The sequence below is a fragment of the Fringilla coelebs genome (genome assembly GCF_963513975.1).
Source record: "Fringilla coelebs genome assembly, chromosome: 15".
Lineage (NCBI taxonomy): Eukaryota > Metazoa > Chordata > Aves > Passeriformes > Fringillidae > Fringilla > Fringilla coelebs.
In genome coordinates this window covers 8,636,600-8,659,525 of record NC_140041.1, presented here as the reverse complement: position 1 = coordinate 8,659,525, position 22,926 = coordinate 8,636,600, and the positions used below count along the sequence as shown (strand labels likewise).

Here is a 22,926-nt window from a genome sequence, read left to right as displayed (position 1 = left end):
TGGACAGAGGCTGAAATCCATCTGCACCACGCTTCCAAAAATCCTCCTCCAACAGAGCTGAAAGCACTTTTTTCTCTAACTCAGAGTTTACAATAGCCTCTAATATAATTTTCAGTTTTATTTTTAAAAACAGACTCATTTCACCACAGCAGTTATAAACAGTGGACAAGCACATAACCTCAATACAAAGGGTAGAGATTATTTTCACAGATGCTTTCTGATACTCACTACGAAAACTGATGCCAAAGGGCAACATTCACCATCATATCAGCTGAACACAAAACATTTGTTGGAATTTTACAGCCTCTTTTCATAACCTTCCTTATAATCTCTTTACTTACTTTATTCTGTCAATCCAACTGAGACACAACTATTGATGAAACAATTTCTCCGCATACTCTAAGCTAAAGAACAAGGTCAGTATGAATTTATTTTGCAATCTTTTCTTCAGAGCTTTTCATCAGCTGAAATAATAGCTGAAACTGAAGCACAGGATCTACCTGCAAATGCTATGCCCACAACAGATTCTTCAACCTTTGACAGAAAACAACCTTGACTAAAGGTTATTTACAGAGAAAGTAACTCACATTATCTATTCAACTAGCTGAAACTGTAGCTCCAGCAACTCAAGGGAATGTGGGAAACAGAGCAAAGAGTAACCAGGCAGTTGTTAATCCTGTGAGAAAGGAACTTTTCTGTACCATAGAGAGGAAACACCAACACCACGAGCACAGTGATCCTGCACCAAGCTGCCCAGGACAGATCGTTCTTGCCTCCAGTTCTCAAAGCAGATGTGTTTAAAAAAAGCAGAGGACATCTGTGTCTTCAAATTATTATTGCCATGGTAGAATACACAGTGTGAAACAGCGTGGGCTTCAGCAGCAGTGCAGAAAGCAGGGGATGGCTCTGAGGATGGCGCTGTTATCACAGAAGTGTGGCTGGTCAGCAGCAGCCTCAGCTGCTCTCAGCACCAGCTTTTATCAGCTCCAGCACGCACAGCCCTCAGCAAAAAGCTTAACCAGCTGCTCGACCCAAGGTGGCATAAAAACACAGAGATTTTAGTAACAATACCATGTTATATAAATATATATTCTTTTATGGTAACATCCTCATCCCAATTCAGTTAGAAGTGAGCCACCTGAACACCCAGACCACTTCTCATTTTCCCTGCCAGATGCTAACTCTCAGAGATACCATAAGAGGGGAAAATAAAAGAAGCATCAACTAAAAACTCACTACATGAAAGTAAAGCCACCAGCCAGCAACCACCATCATCCATTTCTCCCAACACATTTCTTTGAAAATAATCCACTCCTATTTTTTTTTTTTGCAAGGATGGTGAAATATTAGTTTCTTAATTGTTAAGATGTAACTTTTTAAAATAAAGAAGTAAGCACAGTCAGCCAGAAAAATCATCAGAAAAATATAATCCAAACTCAAAGTTGCTGAGGAAGTGGCGGTCACCCCTAAGTTTCATTATTGACATATTTTTAAAATATGACCAAGATCTGGATGTTTCTGAACAAGCACCAACAGTGCAGCAACACCAATAATGAGCAAAATTTGCAAGTAGGTATCATTTCCTTTTGCTTTACCCTCTTCTCACCCCATCTCTGGCTTTTAATCCAAGAAGCACCTTTACAAACTTGGAACTAAGGCTCCAGTGGAACAACAGTGGTCTTGAACATGGAGTTCTGACCACAAAGTTTCCCAACCAACAACAACTGCAGCCAGCACAACTGTAGTTCACATGACCTGCATCCAGATGTTTCAAGTCCACAGCAAGGTCCAAGTCAAATCTTCCTGTAGTGTTAAAACCAGGAGCTAAAAGGGGTAAAAGCAGTGGGGAAAAAAAAGAAAAAAGAAAAAAGAAAAAAACAAAACAACAAAAAAAAAAAAAAAAAAAAAAAAAAAAAAACAAAAAATCCCAGCCCCCCCCAAAACAAAACAAAAAAGCCAACCAAACAAAAAAACCCCAAACAAAACAAAACAAAAAAAAAGCAGCTCTGAAACAAGGATGGAATGACTGCCTCCAAAGCAACTTTGCCCTTCAAAAACACAAAACAAAAAACTAATGCTTCACTTTATGTGACCCCAGCCAGGTGTTCCAGTAACATATTATTATTACTATTATGATTAAACACTAAACAGGAAGTCTGGTCTATTTCTAAGGAAAATAAATTGTTCTGAAATGACCTCATAGTTGTAAATTCTGATTAATCTCACAGAGAGACAACTTCAGTAATTGCAATCAGGTACTAGGGATGCTGAGGAAGTGATAAATCCCCCCAGACTCCTCTGAGCACTGCCTGTCATGTTGTGTCCTCCATGGCAGCAGCAGAGTCAGCGCAGATCCGGAGCAGCTGCATCAGCCCCTGGCCAAGGGACAGCTGCTCACTGCAGCGCCCGGGGATGCTCCCAACTCCCAACCAGCCTGGGCCTCACAGATACTCCAGATCCACCCTGAACCTGAAACAAGGGCTCCCAAAGAAAGCAGACTGGCAAGTGTTATTCAGTCAGTCTGGAGTTTTGCTCAGGGAAGGAGAAGAGAGCCTGCACCAGAGCACCAGCACTTCAAAGCTGCACGTAAAACCAGCTGTGTCAGCAAGTTCCAGACAGATTGCTCTCACATGCAAACCTGTCCCAAAGAGCTGCACAAAACCTGTCTCTCAATCCACCCCAAACACATTAAATTCCTCTTGCAAGAACATATGCTTGGCTCACTCAAGGCTCCCCACAGCCAGCCCACGCAGGCTGCCGAGCCACCCAGGATTCCCTGGGTCACACACAAGAACCTGCTTCTACAAAAGCACAAAGGATGACTGATGGGATTTCACATCCTCTCCTTTTCCAAGCTAAGGCAGTTGGCAGGATCCATATTTTATATGTTTCAGAGCAAACAAAATATTAGTTTTTTCTCAAGATATGTTAGAGATCCAGTCATGTGGCTGAGAATATACTTTAAAAGAAATAGACACACATTTCTGCCTTTGAACCAGCAGTTAAACCATATGGCAACAGCTTCCCAAATTCCAATGGCATTCAAAAAGACCATCAGGTATAAAATCCTCCAGGGAAGGAAGCTGCATGGTTGAAAGGTACTTTGCTGTTTGTGTGCTGCTTAGCTTCTTCTGCCTTTTCAGTGCTCTGAGCAGAAACAAATCTGGAAACAAGCTCCAGCAGAATCAAGCACTCATTTGGTTTTAGGACAAGGATTTTAATAGCCTCTTGGACAGTGTCTGAATTTCTCTGCATTAAAGTTGTTATTTAAAGTGCCTAGATTTCAGTAAAGCAAACAGAGGTGATTCTTGGAGCACAGAGCCCAAGCTGTGTAAGCTCTAAGTGGGAGGTTCCCTCCAGCCCAATGCCATTACTTGCTTCTCAGTGATTCAGCAGGCTCCTTATACAGATTGAATGCAGCTTTTATTAGGAATCCTGTCAGGCTCAATAAAGACTTTGTCACCCTTGGGGGGGTGGGGGGGGGGGGGGGGGGTGTAGCAGAAGAGAGGAAATGTTACTCAGCATGGTTTATGGTTTTCATTGCTTCCCTTCCTGTTGCTTCATCGAAGGCTGGAATCCGCGCTGTTTCCTTTAGTTTCTGTTTAGGGCCAATTTAAAAATAGTACTCCCAAATTCTTTCCTGATACTGTAATACCAGAAATAAAAACACAGAAACATGCTGTAGTTCTCTGATCCATATTTTACACATTCAGATATCTACAGAGCAAATTCACCAACTGTAGGGATGCTGGTTCAAGAAGCCCACCCTACACACTGTCAGCTATCCCCAAAACTTCTGGGAGGAGGAGAAAAAATCCACGTAAACATGTAACAGAATGTACAGCTCCTGAACTAAAAACAAGATGATGAGATGAACTGGAAAGCAACCCTTCCATCTTAACTTATTTACTCTCCTTGTTCAGCGGCATAGACATTGGACTTCAATAAAAATACAAGTGATGCAACAGAATGTCAGCTCAGGGCTCTTCACTTAAAGCAACAATTCCCCTTAAAGTAGCCTCCTGTTTAGCTGGAGGACACTTAAAAACAAAAATAAAAGCTAAACAGAAGCACTGAGACACTATTAGGGAAGAGAAAGGATGGATTAGTCAGTCAGACAAATGAAAATTTTATGAATGAAGGACATTAAAGTATGTTGCAGAGAACGGCAGAGTTTAAGCAGCACGCTTAAGGAATGAAGCTGCATCATTCCATGTAGGAAAAACCACTAATTCAAAAAGCCTAATTAAAGAACATTTCATAGAACATAACAGCAAACTCCTGCATGATCTTATGTCACTGCCTGAGACTGTACACAGTAACATTAGTATACAACAAACTGGTTCAACCACTTCAGAGCTATATTCCATTATTCAGAAAAAATGGCATATGTTTCATAAAGAAGCTGAATAGTTGAAAATGACCAAGAACTTGAACTCTTTGATTTATGGACTTTCAGATGTCCCCAGACTCCTGGAGCCTATGTCTATCAGGCAACTATGGATCATATCCTGACTATGATAGAGCACTCCTCTCTAAACTCTTCACTTCCCATTTACCTATACAAATGACAGATAGTGGCTTTTCCAAATAAGGAAATGTCAGTCTAGTTATTATAGTATCTTTATACTATATACTGTATGTATCTACATACAGGACAAAAGAGATTAAGAGAGACTTCATTTCACTCTTGTAAACCCAGGGAACAATTCCCATTGACAGCATCCATTAATAACAGTATAGCCACAAACAGAAAACTAAAATCTGACTCTTATTTTTGCAGATAGTAAGAAGTATCATTTGCACACTTGGATTTTTATCTTATTTTTTGTGAAAAAGTAACAAGTCCCTCAATGGGGCAAATAGTTTCCTTATATATTATTTTCTAGTATTTCATTATGACATGCACATGGCTACAGGCACAGACTTGCACTCTTAAGAATCAAACTATCCCGAAGAAAACTTGGAAAAGCCAGACCTTTAAATACAGAGACTTGAGAGCCACTATTATAGCTTTTTGATGGACTGAAAATACCTCAATTCAATGGCATACTTCTAAAAGCAAAATAAAAGAACTGAAGTCTTTCCACATGAAAATAAAACAAAAAGTTTCTCTACTCACCAATCACTCCCCACACCCAATCCAGATAAACACCTTCCACCTCAGAACCCTGGATTATGTTGATATAGGACTTTGGTAGAAAGAAAAACATCTAAAGGAATGAGGGAGGGGAAATTTTGTATTATTTTTACTGCTGTTTCATCACAGAGTCAGCATTTTTGGAACCCTGACTTTGCCAGAGAAAAAAACTTCCTTCGGAAAAGCTGATTTTGCAGAGTGAAATTGCAAGGGCCCTGAACTAGAAATACAGAACAACAAATGCCACTGCTTGAAAGCAAGAACCTCATGGAGAGTTCTGAGTATCTGAAGCACCATTCAGCCCTTTTCACAGCTAAGAATGAAAGCGCAGCTATGAAAAAGTGCCTTCAAGTAAAACACTACCACAAAGTTCCCAGACACACATTACTTAATTTAAAATATCTTTCAGACTTAAAAGCAAGTTGCCTCAAAAACTCTTTTTTGAGTTGTAAAACTTGAGTTTTCTAAAACTTGAGTTTTCAAGTTCCTGAAGTTCAACAGGATGGGAAGCACAGAAAATACAAAATTATCCCCTAAGAGCAACACTTTATACCAAACATTTTTAAATAGTACAAAGTTTGTGAAGTCAGCCTCCTAACCCAGGCTCTTGAAAAATCACCTAAAATCCACCAAAAAAATGGGTGGCTTCCAGTTCAATCAACACTTTGTTAGTCAAGCAGCTGACCACTTGTCAGAATTACCTACCTCCCTTCCAGAGGACAACAGCCATCAAATAGCAATATTTCAGTTAAAACCTTTTGGTTACAACTCCAAAAACATCAGCTCCTCTGATTCACAAAGAAACTCCCTGCTCTTTTCAAAGGAAAGTGTCAACATCCGAAATTTCTTTTTAAGAAAAGAAGGAGTTGTGGTAGGAAAGGTCAGAATACTGAAACATTCAGGAAAAAAAAAAGATACATTCTTATTAAATAAGAAATTTGGTACAGAAACCTGAGGAGAGAGGAGGTGGAGGATGAAATCCAAAGGTCAGTTCTGTGCTTATCCATCATGACAACCTGGGAGTGAGGCTGAGTGCAGCTCAGACACTTTAAACATCTGAGCTGTTACTTACACATGACTTTGCTCTTTTGCAGAAAATGCTCTACTTCTTGTTCTCTTCCCCCCCCTTGGACTAGCAACAACTGGTTCATATTTAACATATAACTCCATATTTAACATTTAACTCCACTGTCAATGTTTTCATCGTGTTCTGCCCAATGTATCTTTGCAGCAAGTGAATGTCATAACTGAGCTCCCATTCTGCAGCTCAACAGGTATCTCACACAGAGGACTGACAGACACCATAATTTCATTTTACTGTAGCTTTTTTCCATCATAATGATTGGCAGAAATTCATACAAATGGATAAGAATATTGTTATTTTTCTAACAGCACATTTACAATTTTTCTGTGTGTAATTTCTTACTTCTTTGTGAATTCAAGCAAGCAAAGATCGTGCCTGTCCAAAAATTAAGTCCTGCTAAACAAATAATAATGAAGGCAAAATGAGACCTTTATCAATATTGTAATTTAAATCACCCACTCAGTATCTAGGTAAGGGAGAGGAATAAAGTTGTATTAACTGCCTAAAAATGTTTTGGTGCGTCAGTAAAACAGGAAGAGAACTATGAGATTACAACCGAGAATAAAATATCACACAACTGTAATGCTCTCCTACAGTTTTTTCAATAAAGCCATTGAAGGAAAAATGAAAAATCAACCTCCAGCTATTTAATTCCCATAGTAATGTCATTATGAACTATGAAGGAATTCCTGTAGTGGACAGCAGTAATATGCTCACCAGTAACTCCTTCTGCATGCTGGTATTAGGATACTCAAGCACTAGCAAATAGATCAATCCAAGAAAGTTACTGCAATGAAGAGGAAGCAATATTTCTTAAAGGGTCTAAATTATCTGAATATAGATTCCCACAAACTTTACTAATACTTCAACTACTACAATATCCTCTCACCTGTTGAGAAAGGTTACCATGCCTGCATTCATTGTGTCCAAACAGTGGCAAACATACTTATATCCCTTGTGAAAGAAAAAAGGATTAATCAGTAGCTCTTCACGTCTCTGCTCATAGCAAAGAATTAGCCAGATTTACCTCACTGCAACATTTGAATGCAAACCTCCACAGCAGAACTCTGGGAACTGATGCTCTGCCATTTTAACATTTACTTTTGTATTTCTCAGCAATACCTGTGCCATAAACCACAAAGAAGCTTACAGATCCAAACTGAGGAGTTTTTTATATATATATGTATATGCATATTCATCTAGCTAGGTTAACAGGTTTCAAGTTTGAAATCAAATCAAATAAATGTCAGAGGTACAGATACCTGAGCACTTCCCTAGTCATTACATCGATCACTGACGCATAATGTTACAAAGGGAATAATTCTAATTAAGAAAATTAACAACTTAAACATTAGGAGGAACAATAAACAAGTATACCATTAAGAGACTGAATCAACCATAAGATAATACTGTTAGTCAGGAATTTCTAGCTCCAAATCCTGCAGCCTACCCACCAGGTATCCAGCTTCACAAAGTGCAACAAACTCATGACTAACATCCACAGAACTACAGACAAGGTGCCAAGGAATTGTCTCCTCCACCTCCACACTAAATCAAACAGGTACTAATTGATAACACGTGAGACATGGGCTCCTTCAGCTGTGTTGTAGAATAGGAGTTGATAGGAAACCTCTCCTCCAATGAACCATTCAATCCTCAGGCAGACCAAAAACTCCAGAGGTTACAATCAGCCTTGACTACAAAACCAAAACAAGCCAATCCTACCTTCCTCATTCCTAGGAAACCATGATCAACACAATTTGTATTGTACCACACCAGAGATTCCTCCAACCTCTTGATCTTCCAGTGTTAGCCAACCACAGCCTCTATGGAGGTACAACAAACCCACTTTTAAACAAATCAAGGGTCTCACCTAAAAAGAAGACTTGTGTTTTAAGACAGCAAAACTACCATTATTTACTGAAGATGTAAAAAAAAAATAACCCACCCAACTAATACAAAACTTGATCTCAGCAAAGTTGGATTTATAAGCAGCAATGCAATGCCTTCCTTTAATATTCCAACTTTTGACTCATCAGCTCACATTAAAAGAGAGGATCCACACAGGGTAATGACAGGCAATGTCTGGACACAGCAGCAGAATATTACACCACCACAGAACATTACACCACCACAGCCTCTGGACAGTCAAGCCTGTGCCTGCAGTCGTGGAGAACACATACTCTAGATCACTGTCCCCCCAAATGCAGGAGAAACAGAAGGATCTGGTACTGCAGCTCAGACATTTTACACAATTACATTGAAAATTAAGATATTTCTGTTGTGTGTTTTCTTGAAAAGCTGTGCATTTAGTGTCTCAGCCTCTCACTCAGGCAGCTGGTCCACTGCAGTACTTAGCAAGTACACCCGGTTCAAGTGCTGGAAGGAAAGGAAGACCTGTTATCTAAGGCTTCTCACTTTATTACATCAGCATTCACAACCATGAAAGCTATGTAATTATATTTCATATAAAAATACATTTTAAAAAAACATTCTACTAGAGCTTGGGAAAAATCAAAGCAACATTACTATTCACCAAACTAATCACTGAAGTCCATGGCTCCAGATTTTAGAGCCAGATTTGCTGCATTTCAGAGACCCAAACTAAGCACAAGGGAAATTCTCAATTTTTCTTAAAAACAAGGCTGTTCTCAGCTCTGACAGGTTATGAAGTACCTGTTAACTACAGGTCTGCTATACTCCACAATTGCCTTCTACCTAAAGTGAGCAGAGGGGAAACAAAACAGAAAGAAGTTCCTCTCTTGAGCCTTGGACTTCACCAGGAAAGTATCCCAATGGCTCAGGAATTGGGCTGAAATGGTGGGCCAGATATACATGATAATACATCTTTTCTAATGATCACACCTGGATGATACCCTTTCATCCTTGTATGAACTGCATATCAGTTTGGAAGAACCAGAACAAGAAGACTTTGACAAGCATCTTGGAAGTGACCTATACTGGCATCTGTAGGGGAGTTTGCTGAAGGAAGCCTTCCCATCCAACAGAAGGGAAGCAGTAAATGTGTTTGACAGGAGGTCAGCAGTCTGACATCAGACTGCCAGCTTCCTTCCTGCTTCAAATGGGAAACAGGAACAGAAACTTCTTCTGCAACAGTTGGAAAGAACGGTTTTACAGCCAAATCAACACAGCCTGCTGGAAGCTAGACATGTTACTAAGAGCCCTGAAAATGTTGGATCAAGTAAATCAGATTTAAGTAGAATAACCTTCCCACAGTATCTGGTGGCCATGGAAATGCACAACCCCTTATGACAAGAGCATCATAAAGCTCCCAAAACTGAAGTGCAACAAAATCAGTATGAACATCTTTCAAAACCATGACATGGTTTACAATGACAGACCTCATTCCTCAGCTTCTTCGAATACAAACTGCCAAAGTGAAAAACATTACCACAGCTCTGGAACTCTCTTCATAGGAATTCATGTTTGGCCAAATGGAACTGTATGTGCCTGCAATGCAACACACTACCACAAAAATTCCTTCCCTTCAGACCATCATTGCAGGCTCATTAATGATCAGTCTTTGAAGGATGGACTGCTTAAATGTCAATGCTAAACAGGCACAAAAAGATTACAAAGAGAGAATCCCTTAAGGCAATTATTTTTGTTCTTTTCATCAAGAATTTGCTACACTCTTGACATGCTAAAAGCCAACCAATAATTAGCAGAGCTAAGGAACCTCAAGAAACCAGATGCAGAATGCTAACTAATTTGTGCATGCTTCCCTCAACTCAGGGTATTTCCAAAATACTGCATTGAAATGCTCAAAAGAGGAAGAAGGGTGTATCACAGTATCATCAAAGGAAAATCCTCTGTATTTTAAGCCTGAAGCCATTGAAACAAGAAGACCTCCAAGTTTCAAAAACAGCTTGTCTGGCAATACTAACATGAGCAGAGCTCTTTTACAGCAATATCAGCTCTCTCAAAAGGAGGGCATCAGAGCTCTGAACGGACTTTATCAAGGTACTCTCAATATACTTCTCAAGGAAAACTCATTTTTGCACATCTGGCAAAGTGTTTTGCACTTCCCTGCAAACTGGAAGTTCATCTGGAATGGTCCTGAGAAGTGTGCAGCTTCTTTGCCAGTGACAAGACCACCACAAGCCACCTGTCAATGCCAAGGGACTCGTTTCCATCTGCAGACTGCCAGCTTTTTACACTCCTGGGATGGGAGCATCAGCCATTGCACACAGGGTTATTACAGAGCCATGGAGCAAACAGCAGCAGACTGTGATCAGTGCACTCAGCAGCACAGCACAGATGTCACACAGCTGTCTGCAGGGGTTTGGCTTCCTCCCCTGGGCTCCTCACAAGTGGGGCTGTCCACAAGTGGACAAACCTGGGCACAGGCACCTCAGTTTCCTCTCACAGCAGACATTCACACCAAGTTCTGTAAGGCTACTACTCTCCTACAATTTATTTTCACTGCAGATATCCAGCTCTCCTTACACAATGTGACACAAGAAAGGGTTTTGTTAAAATAAACATTAAAGAAAAACTCCTCTCTGAAGCTTATACAGAGTAAAAGTTCGGGTATCCTACCTGAAGAGATTTTCTTTTGAAAATCATTATTTGTTTTATAGTTACCTTTTTATTCACTACAATATTCTGCAGCTTTAATACTGCTTCTATGAGGAATTTAACACCTACACATCTTGACTGCTTATCCTCCACCCTTTGCATTTTTGGAGAACAAAAGCAGAAAAGAAATGTGTTTTTTTCCCATTTGGCAACTTTTCTGAATGCCAAGTATACTTGCAGTTCCCTCCCACCTCCTTCCACACCCTTTTCTGGCCCTTTCTCACTATTCTAGTATCTCCAAGAAGTTCCTATTGCAAGGTCAGTAAGGCTCATACTCTAGGTCAGACTAAGCAAAAAACACACTTTTACTACCTAACCAGTCCCTGAAATAAGTTTTTTTTAATTCAGATACCACAATAAGAAATAGTTTGGTAGAAAAATATTACATTACATATTTAAACCTTAATTCATAAGTGAAAACTTTTAGTTAAATTATCACTCCACAGACAAAACAAAGTGCATGACCCCACTTCAGGGAGAAAAGTATATACTAAAGGAAGTAAGTTCCAATAAAAAAATTCCAAGACTTCACCATAATTTCTGGTTTTACTCTCAGGGCTGTCACAGCTGTCACTAAAATGAAAAAACAGTTTTTCAGGAACAGTAGAAGCAAGCACAGGAAAAGCAATCTTGGAACAATAACATTTCACATGGTCTTTGGAAGATGGCTGGGAACAGCTACCCTAATACACATTAACTCCACTTGCTCCTTTGACAGGATTTATATGAAGCAGGAGTCACATTACCTTCTGGAAAGAACCAAACCAATCCTAGCTGGGAAAGTTCCAGGTATGAGATTACCTGGCCCCAGCTTCCCGTGTTTGCAAAGGGGGAGCACAGAGGAAACTGCAGGCACCACCTGCCTGCTGCCACCAGCTGCAGCTCGCAGGGTCCCCACAGCTGTTCTGGAGCACTGGGTGCCTTCTGTGACAGTAACAAACAGAAATTGGAGTCATTTTTCTGCCCCCTACAAGCTACATTTACCAGCACCCTACCATCACAGTGTAGAGAATTAGGCCTTGAAATATCTGATCAATACGAATGTATGACCTAATCTGTACAATCCCATCTGCTGAGCCCTAAATCCTGCATTTAGTATGAAGATTATCATGAAACAATCTGCTGTGATCTCTGGTTTTTAGTTACAGTTACTTTGGCCGATAGCTTGAAAAATATCTCAAAATACTGTGTGTGTAAGTTTCTAGTTTCTAGTTTTGTAAGTTTCTAGCTCGCTCTGAACCACAGAGTGAAAACAATGAGTTTGTTTTACAATCACCTCTCCAACACAAAAGCCTTGTTGACAAATATATCATCAGTCCAGAAAACCCCACAACCACTGAGTGAACCTTCTAAAGACTTCCTTGGAACAAAACATTAAAAAAAAGAACAGAAAGGATGTGCAGCCCTCTCAGGGAATCCTAACATCCCCCTGAAAGCTTGAACAGAGACAGGGGCTGCACACCAAGCACCCCAAGGCAGATACACAACAGCATCAGTATCAGACACCCAACTTTCTGAACAAGATGAAGGAAAAGGGATGGAGATTTGAAGAAGACTTTGTGCTTTGACAATAACTTCACAGGCAGATTAGGAAGTTGATGTACTCTAGAAATGTTTGGTTAAATATTCTGACCTACACTCACACCAGATTCTCAAATTCCTTCAACCAACAGGCACAATGCTAATGAAATCTCTGCTTGAGAATCATTCTGTGTTAGGATTGTAACAGCAGAAGCTCAAAAAAGGAAAACAAAAAAGCAATAAGAAGAGATCAAGGCACACCTAGACAACAGTGTTTTCAGATAAAACTGTTCCTACACATACCAGACTCTGGACTGATTAAAGAATGACACAAAGTTCTTGTCCTAGGTAACAAGTGACAGGACAAGAGAAAATGACCTCAAGCTACACCAGAGGATGTTTAGATTGGATATTAGGAAAACTTTTTTCATGGAAAGGGCTGTCAAGCATTGGAACAGACTGCTCATGATGGAAGAGTCACCATCCCCGGAAGCGTTCAGAAAAACCATGTGGTTAAGGCACTCAAGGACACGGATTAATGGTGAACTCGTGGTGGTGCTGGGTTGACAGTATGACTTGATCCTGGGGTCTTTTCAAACCTTAATGATTCTGTGATTCTGTAAAAGTATTCAAGAGCATTTCCTTTAGGCTGAGGACTGCTGTCCCAGAGGAAAGACACTGATGTCTGTCATCACTGATAGGGAAAGTTCCTCCCCCAGGTCTGAGAGCAGAATTCCTGCAAGCACCCCCTGTCCTATCTCGTTGTGCAGAACCACCAACACACACAGATCATGACCATCTTCTTTCCTCTCATACACAAGTCATACATATAAGAGTGCCTTAGAATATAATTTCCTTCAAAATCATTACTGTACATATATCTTGGAGGAAAGATATCTAAAAATTCTATACACAAGGTGTGCAGCAGGCACCCATACAATAACAGGCACACAGACGAGTCATAGAAAGCAAGAGACACTAACACACAAATTACAAAGCAAAAATGTTTTGTTACCACATTTGGCCCTACTTCCTTCAGATGAACCCCAACCTGCAGAGGCAAGTTAATTAGGCAACAGCCTCTGACTTTTTTAACTACACACAATAGATACTGTATAACCATTACGCTTAAGTAGGATGTTCAGGTTGAACAATTTCACCAAAACTTAGACACAAGAAATACTGGAAGCCACCAGCTGTGCTCATTAGTCCCACTCACTCTTGGGATGGTACTGTGCAGAGACAGGAATTGGGTTCAATGATCACTGTGGATCCCCTTCAACTCAGAATGATTGTTGATTCTAATACAATTCCTCAAGCTCGCCAAGGTTAACTTGTAGCTCTTTCTCAGCCAGACCTAAATGCGCTCACATTTCTTCAGGTAAACTGGACTAGCATTGGGAATAGCTGCACCTCATGTTTGAAAAGGCTCAGTGCTTTAAGATATCCACTCACTTGTATCCCATAACAGAACCACATTCCTGCTCACCGCTTCATTTCAATGAATCAGAATTGGAAATTACATGCAGGAGACAAACAAGGATGGTGGAACAGCTTTTTACCTTGTCATGTGTAACTCAGTGACTCACTACACACAAACCCTCAACTTTCTGCAAACAATGCCAATATACATGAGGCATTGTCCACAGGGTTATTAGTGCACTGTAATTTCATCTTCTCTTTAATACATCCATGTTCTGGCGAGCAGACTTTACACTGGATGGAGGAATTTTCATTAGTCATGGCCCAAGAGCAGAGTGAAACATGCAGGAATAAAGGGCCAGCGCAGATAACTTAAAATAACCCTTCCAATTCTGTGCAGAGGTCCAAACAGCATCGCTTGTCACAGACACAAAACATCTGTACACTTCTGCTCCCACAAGGTGAGGCACTGGAACATGGATGTCCCATCTCTACAAGTGTTACAGGCCAGGCTGGACAGGGCTTGGAGCAGCCTGGTCTAGCAGAAGGTGTCCCAGCCCATGGCAGGGGGCTGGAAAAGGATGGTGGTTAAGAGCCCTTCCAGTCCAAACCATTCTGTGATTCTGTGACAAAGAGGTGAGAGATTCCACTACACAAGGCATCAGTATCAGCACAAGGAAAGGCTAAAGAAAGCCTGCCAACATTCTTCCCAGAGGGTGCCAAAATGTCCGAGTGACCCCTGCAAACAAAAACCCCAGGGTCTGCCCATACCAGGGAGAGCAGCAGCAACACAGTCCCAAGGACCCTCACAGACCCAGATTTAAAGAAGCTGTTTCAGAAACCAAAGGGATTTCACAGCACTGCTCCAAGCCAATTACAGGGACACTTAGAGGAGCAGTGGCCATGACTTTACACTGCAATGATGGAAGCACCAAATACTCATCAAACCAATGAAGAAGGCCTGATCATCCCTCAGGTGCCAGGGAGACCAGATACCACAAAGTCACAGCTATTAGATGGAACAATATATGCATGTTCCACCTACACCAGGTGATAAACAATGAATGTTCAGTCTAATTTACTTCTCAGAGTTTTTATTAAAAGTTTACTTTCTCTGGCATCTTGTTTTTTGTGGGTTTGGTTTTGACCTCCTTTTTTTTTTGAACAGCTGTGGTTCAGAATAATCTTCCAAAAATAATTAACAAATTATATACACCTACTCCAAGGCAACTTAATCATCACAATGTTTCCCTGTCTCCATCACAGTTTGTTTAAATCCTTTCACTCCTGCCCAGATTTTCCTTTCCAGAACAGTGCTCAGCATCCTTACCCACAAAACAGGTTAATATGGACACAGACTCTAAAAATCAAAAAACTCACCCATCCCAAAACATTCATGCTGATCTTCTCTACTTGCTTAATATTGCTTTTTTTCAATCAAGGAAACTTAGTTAGACAGACTTTATGAAAAAATCTATTTGTCAATAGTCCCTTCAGTAAAACCAGTAAATGCAGTCAAAGCTAAAACAGTGCCCTGAAACCTGATTTATTTCATTGGAACCACAAATCTCTATTTGACTGAAGTCAAAAGGCTTTACTGCTAACAAAGCTGGAAAAAATATTTATTTCTGAGAACTACAGGCAAAGTTTCCTGACAGATATTCCAGCCAGATAATACCTGCAGAACAGCCAAACCAGATCCCTCCTCTGCGAACAAGGGACCTTGTCCAAGGCTTAGCACACTCTTATTTGTGTCTCTGAGACATAAATAATCCAAAGACTAATATGAGAAACACCTTCAGGCTTGCTGATGAAAGCACAACAACAAACTCAAAAAAATGTTAAAAAAGAGGCAAAAAGCATTCCCAAGACAGATACTGAAGTCCATATAGCTGAATATTTACATAGATTAGCAGTTGTTAAAGCTGGTAAATGTTCCAATATTGTATTTTGGTTCATTTGAAACAACAGATGAATTTTATTTTTTATGTTCAACTAATTTAGGGCTGATTTCAGCTTCAGAAAGTGTGTTGTACTTAAGGTTCCAAGTAGTAATAATCTGAATTATTTGGCTACTGATATAAGCCAGGTTGTTGAGTACCTCTGGCCAAGATTCAACTGTATGCCACAAGCACAGAACTGTGCCCACATGGCAATGAAAACATAAAATAACCAAGTACCACTGGTTTTTAAGTAAGACTTTGTGAATTCCAAATCAATCCTCTGATCAGTCACAGATTAAAGATGCTAACTGAGGTTAATTTCAATTACTCAGAGAAGAGATTTGACCCTGCCCAGTCTTGGGGAACTGGACACCACACTTTACCTGCACTGGTTTCCCAGGGATGTTTAGGAAGGCTGAACAACTACCACCAACATGAACCCATGGTATTTATCTGAACTTTTGGAATAAAAGATAAAATATATCTGGCAAAGGACATCACTCTTGATCACCTCAGAAAACAAGGTACATACACAAAGTTTGTGAAAATGAATTATCAAGCAGCATTTACTGAGGTAATATAAGAGTTTGCATGCTTGGCTTTTTTTATTACAGGAAAACCACAGGTCTAATTGAGATGAAGACTCATGATACTACATTGTGTTAAGAAACAAAATAAGAGACAACTACCCACCTAAAGCACAAGACAAAATAGAGGAAAATCTAAGCACTAAAAATTTCCTAACTCATCAAGCTGGCAGCTGAAGGGATGCTGTTTTCCCAAAGCTTTGAGGCTTGTTGGACAACCCTCCAGGATTCTCACTGCTGTATTTACTATGAGTTTAAATACATTAATTTAATGAGCAGCTGGAAAAAAAAATGTGGTTTTGTTTTACCTTCAACTGAAAGCTATGTGGCAGGGAAGCAGAGGAAGAAGAGAGAAGGTTCGTGACTGTTTCACTAAAAGTAATAAGAATTTCAACTTCATTAACACAGAAACTATAGTCTGCTTGTAAATAAGACTGAATCTAAAGAACTGTCAGTCAGCACTATGATACTCAATGTGCCACTCCTTATGTACCTCTGTTCTGAACTTTGATTTTAGTAGGTGGCTATAAAAAAGCTTTACAACACATTTTATTTAAAGAGACTAATCTAGTATTTAAGAAAACATCACAAGTCTAGGTCTTTCCTAGTCCTAGCAAGATGCTGATGGAATATGGTGTCAATGACATGCATGCACTCCCAAGACTCTCTCCGAAGTTGCAGTTACTCAACATTTTTGTCCATGAAACTATTTTTGTGCACTTGATTTTTCAATCACACTGAACATAAGTAAAACTAATTGTTGCCTTCACAGAACTACTTATAAATTATTCGTATTACAAGGTTTGACGTTTTTCTAACTGTAGAAGATAACTGTTGCCCTATGAGTGCACAAAGGCAATCTGCACAGGGTACACAAGGGCTCAGGAAGGAATTCATTAGGGGTAAATTGCAGGCACGTCAGTACGTGTTCTATCACTTTGGTTATCACCAGTGATAACATTTTTCCACTTTAAAGGTCTTTTCCAGCTTCCCAGCACAGCCACTTGCCAAGATCAGCCTAAGTCTCTGCATGGTGAGGGATCATGTAGCACTGGTCAGTGCATCTTTGGATCAAGGTTCCAGGAGGTTCTCTGGCAAAGACACCAAAGCACAAAAACACACAACAATCTCAAGGATTTTATAACAGTTGGCTGCTGCTCATCTTCAGTTTGAGCTCCAGAACTGGTAACTGCATGAAAAAGTCTTACAAAGTGTTGTCTTTAAAAAACAAATCACAAAAAATTGGGAATGAAAGTGTAAGACAGAGGTTAGGTAGTAGAAAATTATGGCATAAGTCAAGTGTCCATCACGCCTTTGGCCCTGTTTTAGAGGCCCACATACTAACAGTAAGGTGCTTTTAATAAATAGAAACCAGCATCTGCAACTTCATTTAACACAACTTTATTTTGGCTTTACAATAACAAGCATCCCCACTTTTGTGGTGACTTTACAATTCTAATTACTTTCAATGGCTATCCAAAGCCAACACCTTGACACAGTCACATTCCTAAAAGCTCACCTCAGATTCTAGAAACAATAGATTTCTACAATGGTTAATCCCATTTCACCTACCAAGTTTACAGAAAATTATTAAATGGATGAAAAAACCCACTTCAAAATACCAGTTATTTCTGGAAACAAGAAGCAGATGTTCTCCTCTGTTTGGCTCAGCTGTGCTACAGTACAAGAGTGCCTTTGTTATGCTGTCAACAATAATTTATTTTATTTATTACAGCTATTTCATAATGCCTATCAATGTACCATTTGTGCATGATTTACATTCACACAGATCTATTTCTCTACATCCAAGCCATCAAAAAGCATCACATACACGCTCCAAACAGCAGACACTGTCATGACACAATTCTGCAAATTGGGTTTTTTCCTCTTTCCACTGTATTAATAAAAAGGGAACAGGAAGAGAAGAAAGAATTAGTATTGCCAAATGAAGTCGAATTAACATTAATCAAGAATTACTGCAAAAAGATGAAGTTAGGAAAGTACAAGAGCTCAGAGTATAAAAATAAACTCCAATTCTTTGATGTCAAATAAAAGCAAAGCTTTCTGAGCCACGAAAGTAAACACTGTCTAGAACAAAGTCATGAAGAACTAAAAAGATACTATATTGGGAAGAAATTCCATTAAAAATGGAAGAGAGCCTGCTCACGGGAGGGGAGGAGAAGGAAAGACAAAGAAAAAGGAGCACAATCATTTGCTGTTTGGCCCTATCAACCACTGAGTCCTTATCTGCAGCAGCATGAACAGCTCCCCTAAAGACCAACATCAGAGCCTTTGTATGGATCTGATAAGGAATTCTGGGCCGCAAAAAAAATTAAATATTCAATGAGAGCACACACATGGTGGCATTAGCATTCCTCCTTCCCTTCTACTGCCTTGAACTAAAGATTTTCTTCTATTAAAATATTCCCAAATTACCAATTTAATATCCCCACCTGTGACAAGAAACACTGCAGAGTAAATCCCATATTCCCAAGCAAAAACTGGAGGATCTGCATGTATAAACACTCAGATATTTACCACCACACAGGCATCTGCATAACCTTGGGAGGAAAATGCCTATGTTAAAATAGTAAAGAAGTGTAAAAAATTCTATTATTTAAGTATAGGTATGATAATTTTTAAGTATCCAACTATTGCCAGAGTTGCCTTCCTCTGACAAAACAGAAGGGATGATTTGTTAGGATAATCTATCATCAAAACTAATATCTGAGAGATTACTCAAAAATTCTGCACTTTCAGGCCATACCTGAGAGACAGGTACACAGATTTATTTCCAGTGTCAGCACAGGGGCACAGGCCATCAGGGAACCAGCAAGGCAAACATCTGACTAAATGAGACTCACTCAAATCCCAGAGCAGCACCTGCTACACAGACAGGCATCAGTCCACTAGGAAGCATTCTGGAACTCTGTCCACATGAGAAGTCAATTCCATCCCATATGAATAATATGCACCTCCAGTGATGCAGCAAAAACAGAGGAAAGGGAGCAAAATATTTGCCAGCTGTCAATAGTTGCAAAAAAAAGATTCTAAACAGAGTAACACAACACTGTGTTACTTAAAAAACATACATAAAATAACATAAAAATATATGCATCGTTAAATTTTTGCTACAATCCCTACAAATTTATCAAAATAATTCCCCCTGGCAAAATAAATTGAAGATTCCATGTTCATCTTCATGAAGATACATGAAGTATCTGAGCAACAACAACTAAAAAAAAAAATCAAGTGTGTACATGCCTAATATGCATAACTTATACACTTTAACAATTAGCAAACATTGGAATGTTACCACAACACTGAAAACTTGCCCTAACACAGATTTTTCCAAACAAAAATATTTGTAGTATCAGGAACTAAAAACATTTACTTGAGCAAGACAGTGAGGTCAATTTCAAAATAAGTAAACTACAGAAATTTTTTAATACCTCCCTGCTTAGTTTTGTAATTCTTAGAAATTAAAACGTTTTTTCAAGGAAAAAAACCTACAATCAAAATCAGATGGATAATTGTACTACTTGTAAGCAAAATCTGGCATGTGGAGTGTTTATCTGTATTTCTCCAGAGGCTGCACAGATGACAGGAATGAAGCACCAGACCACGCTACTGATCAGTACAGCCCCAACCCTGTAATTTGTAATAAATACCCAGGTAAATTGCTCATATAAACTGCAGGATCAGAAACAGAGATGGGGGCAGAAAGGGGCTGAAAGCAATTAAAACTCTTGTGCTTGAGCAGCTTTGGCTTATCACAAAACACCAATGGTGGCTCGGGGTATTTGAGGGGGTTCCTGCACAAAAACGCAGTCAAAGGGCACGAGCAGCCCCGCGCAGCTGATTTTGTGTGGGAGGAACTGATGATACCTTCCCACCAGAGTAGGAGGGGAGAAATGAAGCCACACACACGTTAGTCTGTGCACAACTGGATACTTCAAGGCAGGAGTCACCAGATTGTTCATCCTGTGCAGGGACACCCGAAATTTGGGTCTGATCCTAATGGCTGTGCTAAACAGGTTTCAGCTTCCCTGCCCCAAGTCTTGCAGCCTAAGAGGAAAGAGGACAAGTCAGGATGTTGAGATAAATAAATAAATGAATAAACAACATTGCAATTGTTTCCTCCAGTTCACTCACCACCCTATCCATCTGTCCTCACATCCCAGAGCAGATGCTGGGAAAATCTGGCAGTGTGACTGTGACAGGGGATTCCATGCTTTGTACCTGAGCAGGTAACACAGATCCAGACTGGGCACCCCCAAGTAGACCCTGCTATCAAACCAGGCAAAAGCTTCTCTTTCTAAATGTATGTAAACAAAAGCATCCTAAGGAAAAAAACAGTGATTTAACTGTAATTATCTACTCAGCAACAGGGAGCAAGAACCGAGGACCCAATCCTGCCAAGTTTTAAGTACATGTTTAACTTTAATCACATGTAGTCCCACTGTGCAGTGTCTCTAAAATTAGCCTGCCAAAACAGGGTCAAATTAACAAGGGAATTTAGCTTTTTAAAATCACTTTAGAAGCATTATTACTTAGACAGCAAAGATTAGATTTTTTTTCCCACAATTAAGATACCTTAGCAAATTCAAACCTGCACACAACGCTCATGTCACTCTCAATGGAAATTTACACAAACGCACACAGACCCACAAGCAGTCAGTCACTGTGATATCTGACAGTTTCACACTACAAGGTTAAACAAAATAATTATATTTAGGTCGTTTTAGCCAAAACAAGGCGACAACCACAAGGAATTCCGGGATGGCCACTGGGGGGAAAACTGGGGATGCCCAAAAAAAAGAAAAGAACAAAAAGCCCTACTCAGCCACAGAGGTTGGTACAGCAAGCAGGAGCAGTGGTGAGCAGGGGTTCTGGGCCAAGGCAGATTACCTGTTCCCCACAGTCCAAGCCATGATGAGCCAGCATGGAATGCCAACTCCTGAATGACACTTCTGTGATGAACCCACTTGCCCAACACTGCAAGCCACACTAGCAAAAGAATATTACTAACTGTAGACTCCAGCTGAAGAGAAAGAAAGCTCTGAAGCAAGAGGGGAGTGCTAAAAGTAAGGAAAAAGAATGGACACTGCAACTGCCTCATCATTAATTTAGAGACACAAGGAGGAACGTGCCGGATATCCCAGAGCAAGTAACCATTGGGACTGAACATCTGTATTTCAGGAGATCTGTACATCTGTATTTCACTCACTCAGCCGACTTGAAAGGGAATTAGGGACTCTGTCCTGCTAGGATGAACCCCGGAGCAGCTTCTGAGCAGCTCTCTGAGTAGCCCTTCCATAATTAACTTATAAGGAAGACCAGGCAGGACATTCTGCTCTCCATGAAGTACCAAGGGAGAACAGATGTTTCCCAGTCTCCAAGGGAAAAACTCAAGAGTGTATCACTCCACAGCACTAATTCTTGAACACATTAAAAAAAAAAATCACAGCAAGGGAAACAAATGAAGGAAGGCAAAGGGTAAGTAAGCAAACAAACTCCAATCAGAGCTTCAACAAATGCAAATGATATCAAACCTATTTCATTATTAAGTTAATGCTCCATGACATTACCATTCCCAAAAATACATGGCTGATTACAGAGTAGCTTGTGGGGAAGGGACAGAGAAGGCAGTTAATTGGAAAATGCGTTTATTGTAGCTTACTAGCCTCACACATTTCTACACTCCCACTCACTGCAGAAACATCTTTATGAAGTCTGGGCAGCATAATTAGTTTGGTTTTGTTTAAATCTGCATCACTGTACAGGTAAGCAAAGCCTTTCAGCTCCATAACTTTTCCCATAAGTTTTGCATCACTGAAATATGCATCATTTTACTTTTCGGTGATCTACTTCTTCTTGTTCTTCTTCCTACAGCTGGCCCGAAGTACTTAATGAAGCGTCTTGTGCCTGTACCCAGCGTGTTTCTGAGCGTTTAAACCTCTGCTGGTCCCGAGAGGACCAACTTCGGAGAGAAATAAATAAATAACCCAGTTCCAGACAGAAGTTTGTGCGCCAGCCCGGTCTGTGTGCGCACCGCGGATCCCGCGCTGTCGGAACACGGATTTACGCAAAGGAAAACTGAGAAAGTAAATAAAAGGACTCGCTGGGAAGGAGCTGGAGCCGCCTTACCTCCGGAGTACGCTCTGCGGGCTTCTTCCGCAGCGCCTGTTTGATCCTGGGCTCCACCGGGGCGCTCATCCTCCGGCCCGGCGCCCCCCGCCCCGCGGCGCCTCGGGAGCGGCTGGCGGGGCGCTGCCGCGGGGCGCGCCGCGATCACACCGGCGCGGCCCGCCGGGGCTCCTGCCCGGGCTCCGCCGCCCTCCGGGCCCGCGGGGGACGCACCCCGAAACGTTCCCCGCGCCGGGGCCCGGCCGGGGAGCGGACCGGGGGAGGCCGGGGCGGGAGCGGGGCCGGGCGCGGTGCCCGCCGCCGGGCTGGCTGCTCACCAGGCGGGCGGCGCTCAGGGCGCCTCGGGCTCAGCGGCGGCGGCGGCGCTCGGGGCGGCCGGCGGCGGCTCCCGGCGCGTTCCCGGGGCGGCCGGCGCCGCTCCCCATCGCGGCGCGAGCGCTCCGTGCGCGAAGTTACCGGCCCGAGCGGGACTCCCCG

At 41.0% G+C, this 22,926-nt stretch overlaps 1 protein-coding gene across 3 annotated transcripts in view; it reads right to left on the bottom strand.

The window, feature by feature from the left end:
* The window catches only part of RAPGEF6 (Rap guanine nucleotide exchange factor 6), a 121,885-nt gene extending 99,252 nt beyond the window's left edge, over nucleotides 1–22,633 (bottom strand). For all 3 annotated transcript variants that reach the window (XM_084216063.1, XM_084216065.1, XM_084216064.1), the window contains exon 1: nucleotides 22,450–22,633. In XM_084216063.1, coding sequence (XP_084072189.1) covers nucleotides 22,450–22,518 — 69 coding nt within the window. In that variant the 5' untranslated portion in view covers nucleotides 22,519–22,633. The remainder of the gene's footprint in view (nucleotides 1–22,449) is intronic.
* Between the last annotated feature and the right edge of the window lie 293 nt (nucleotides 22,634–22,926).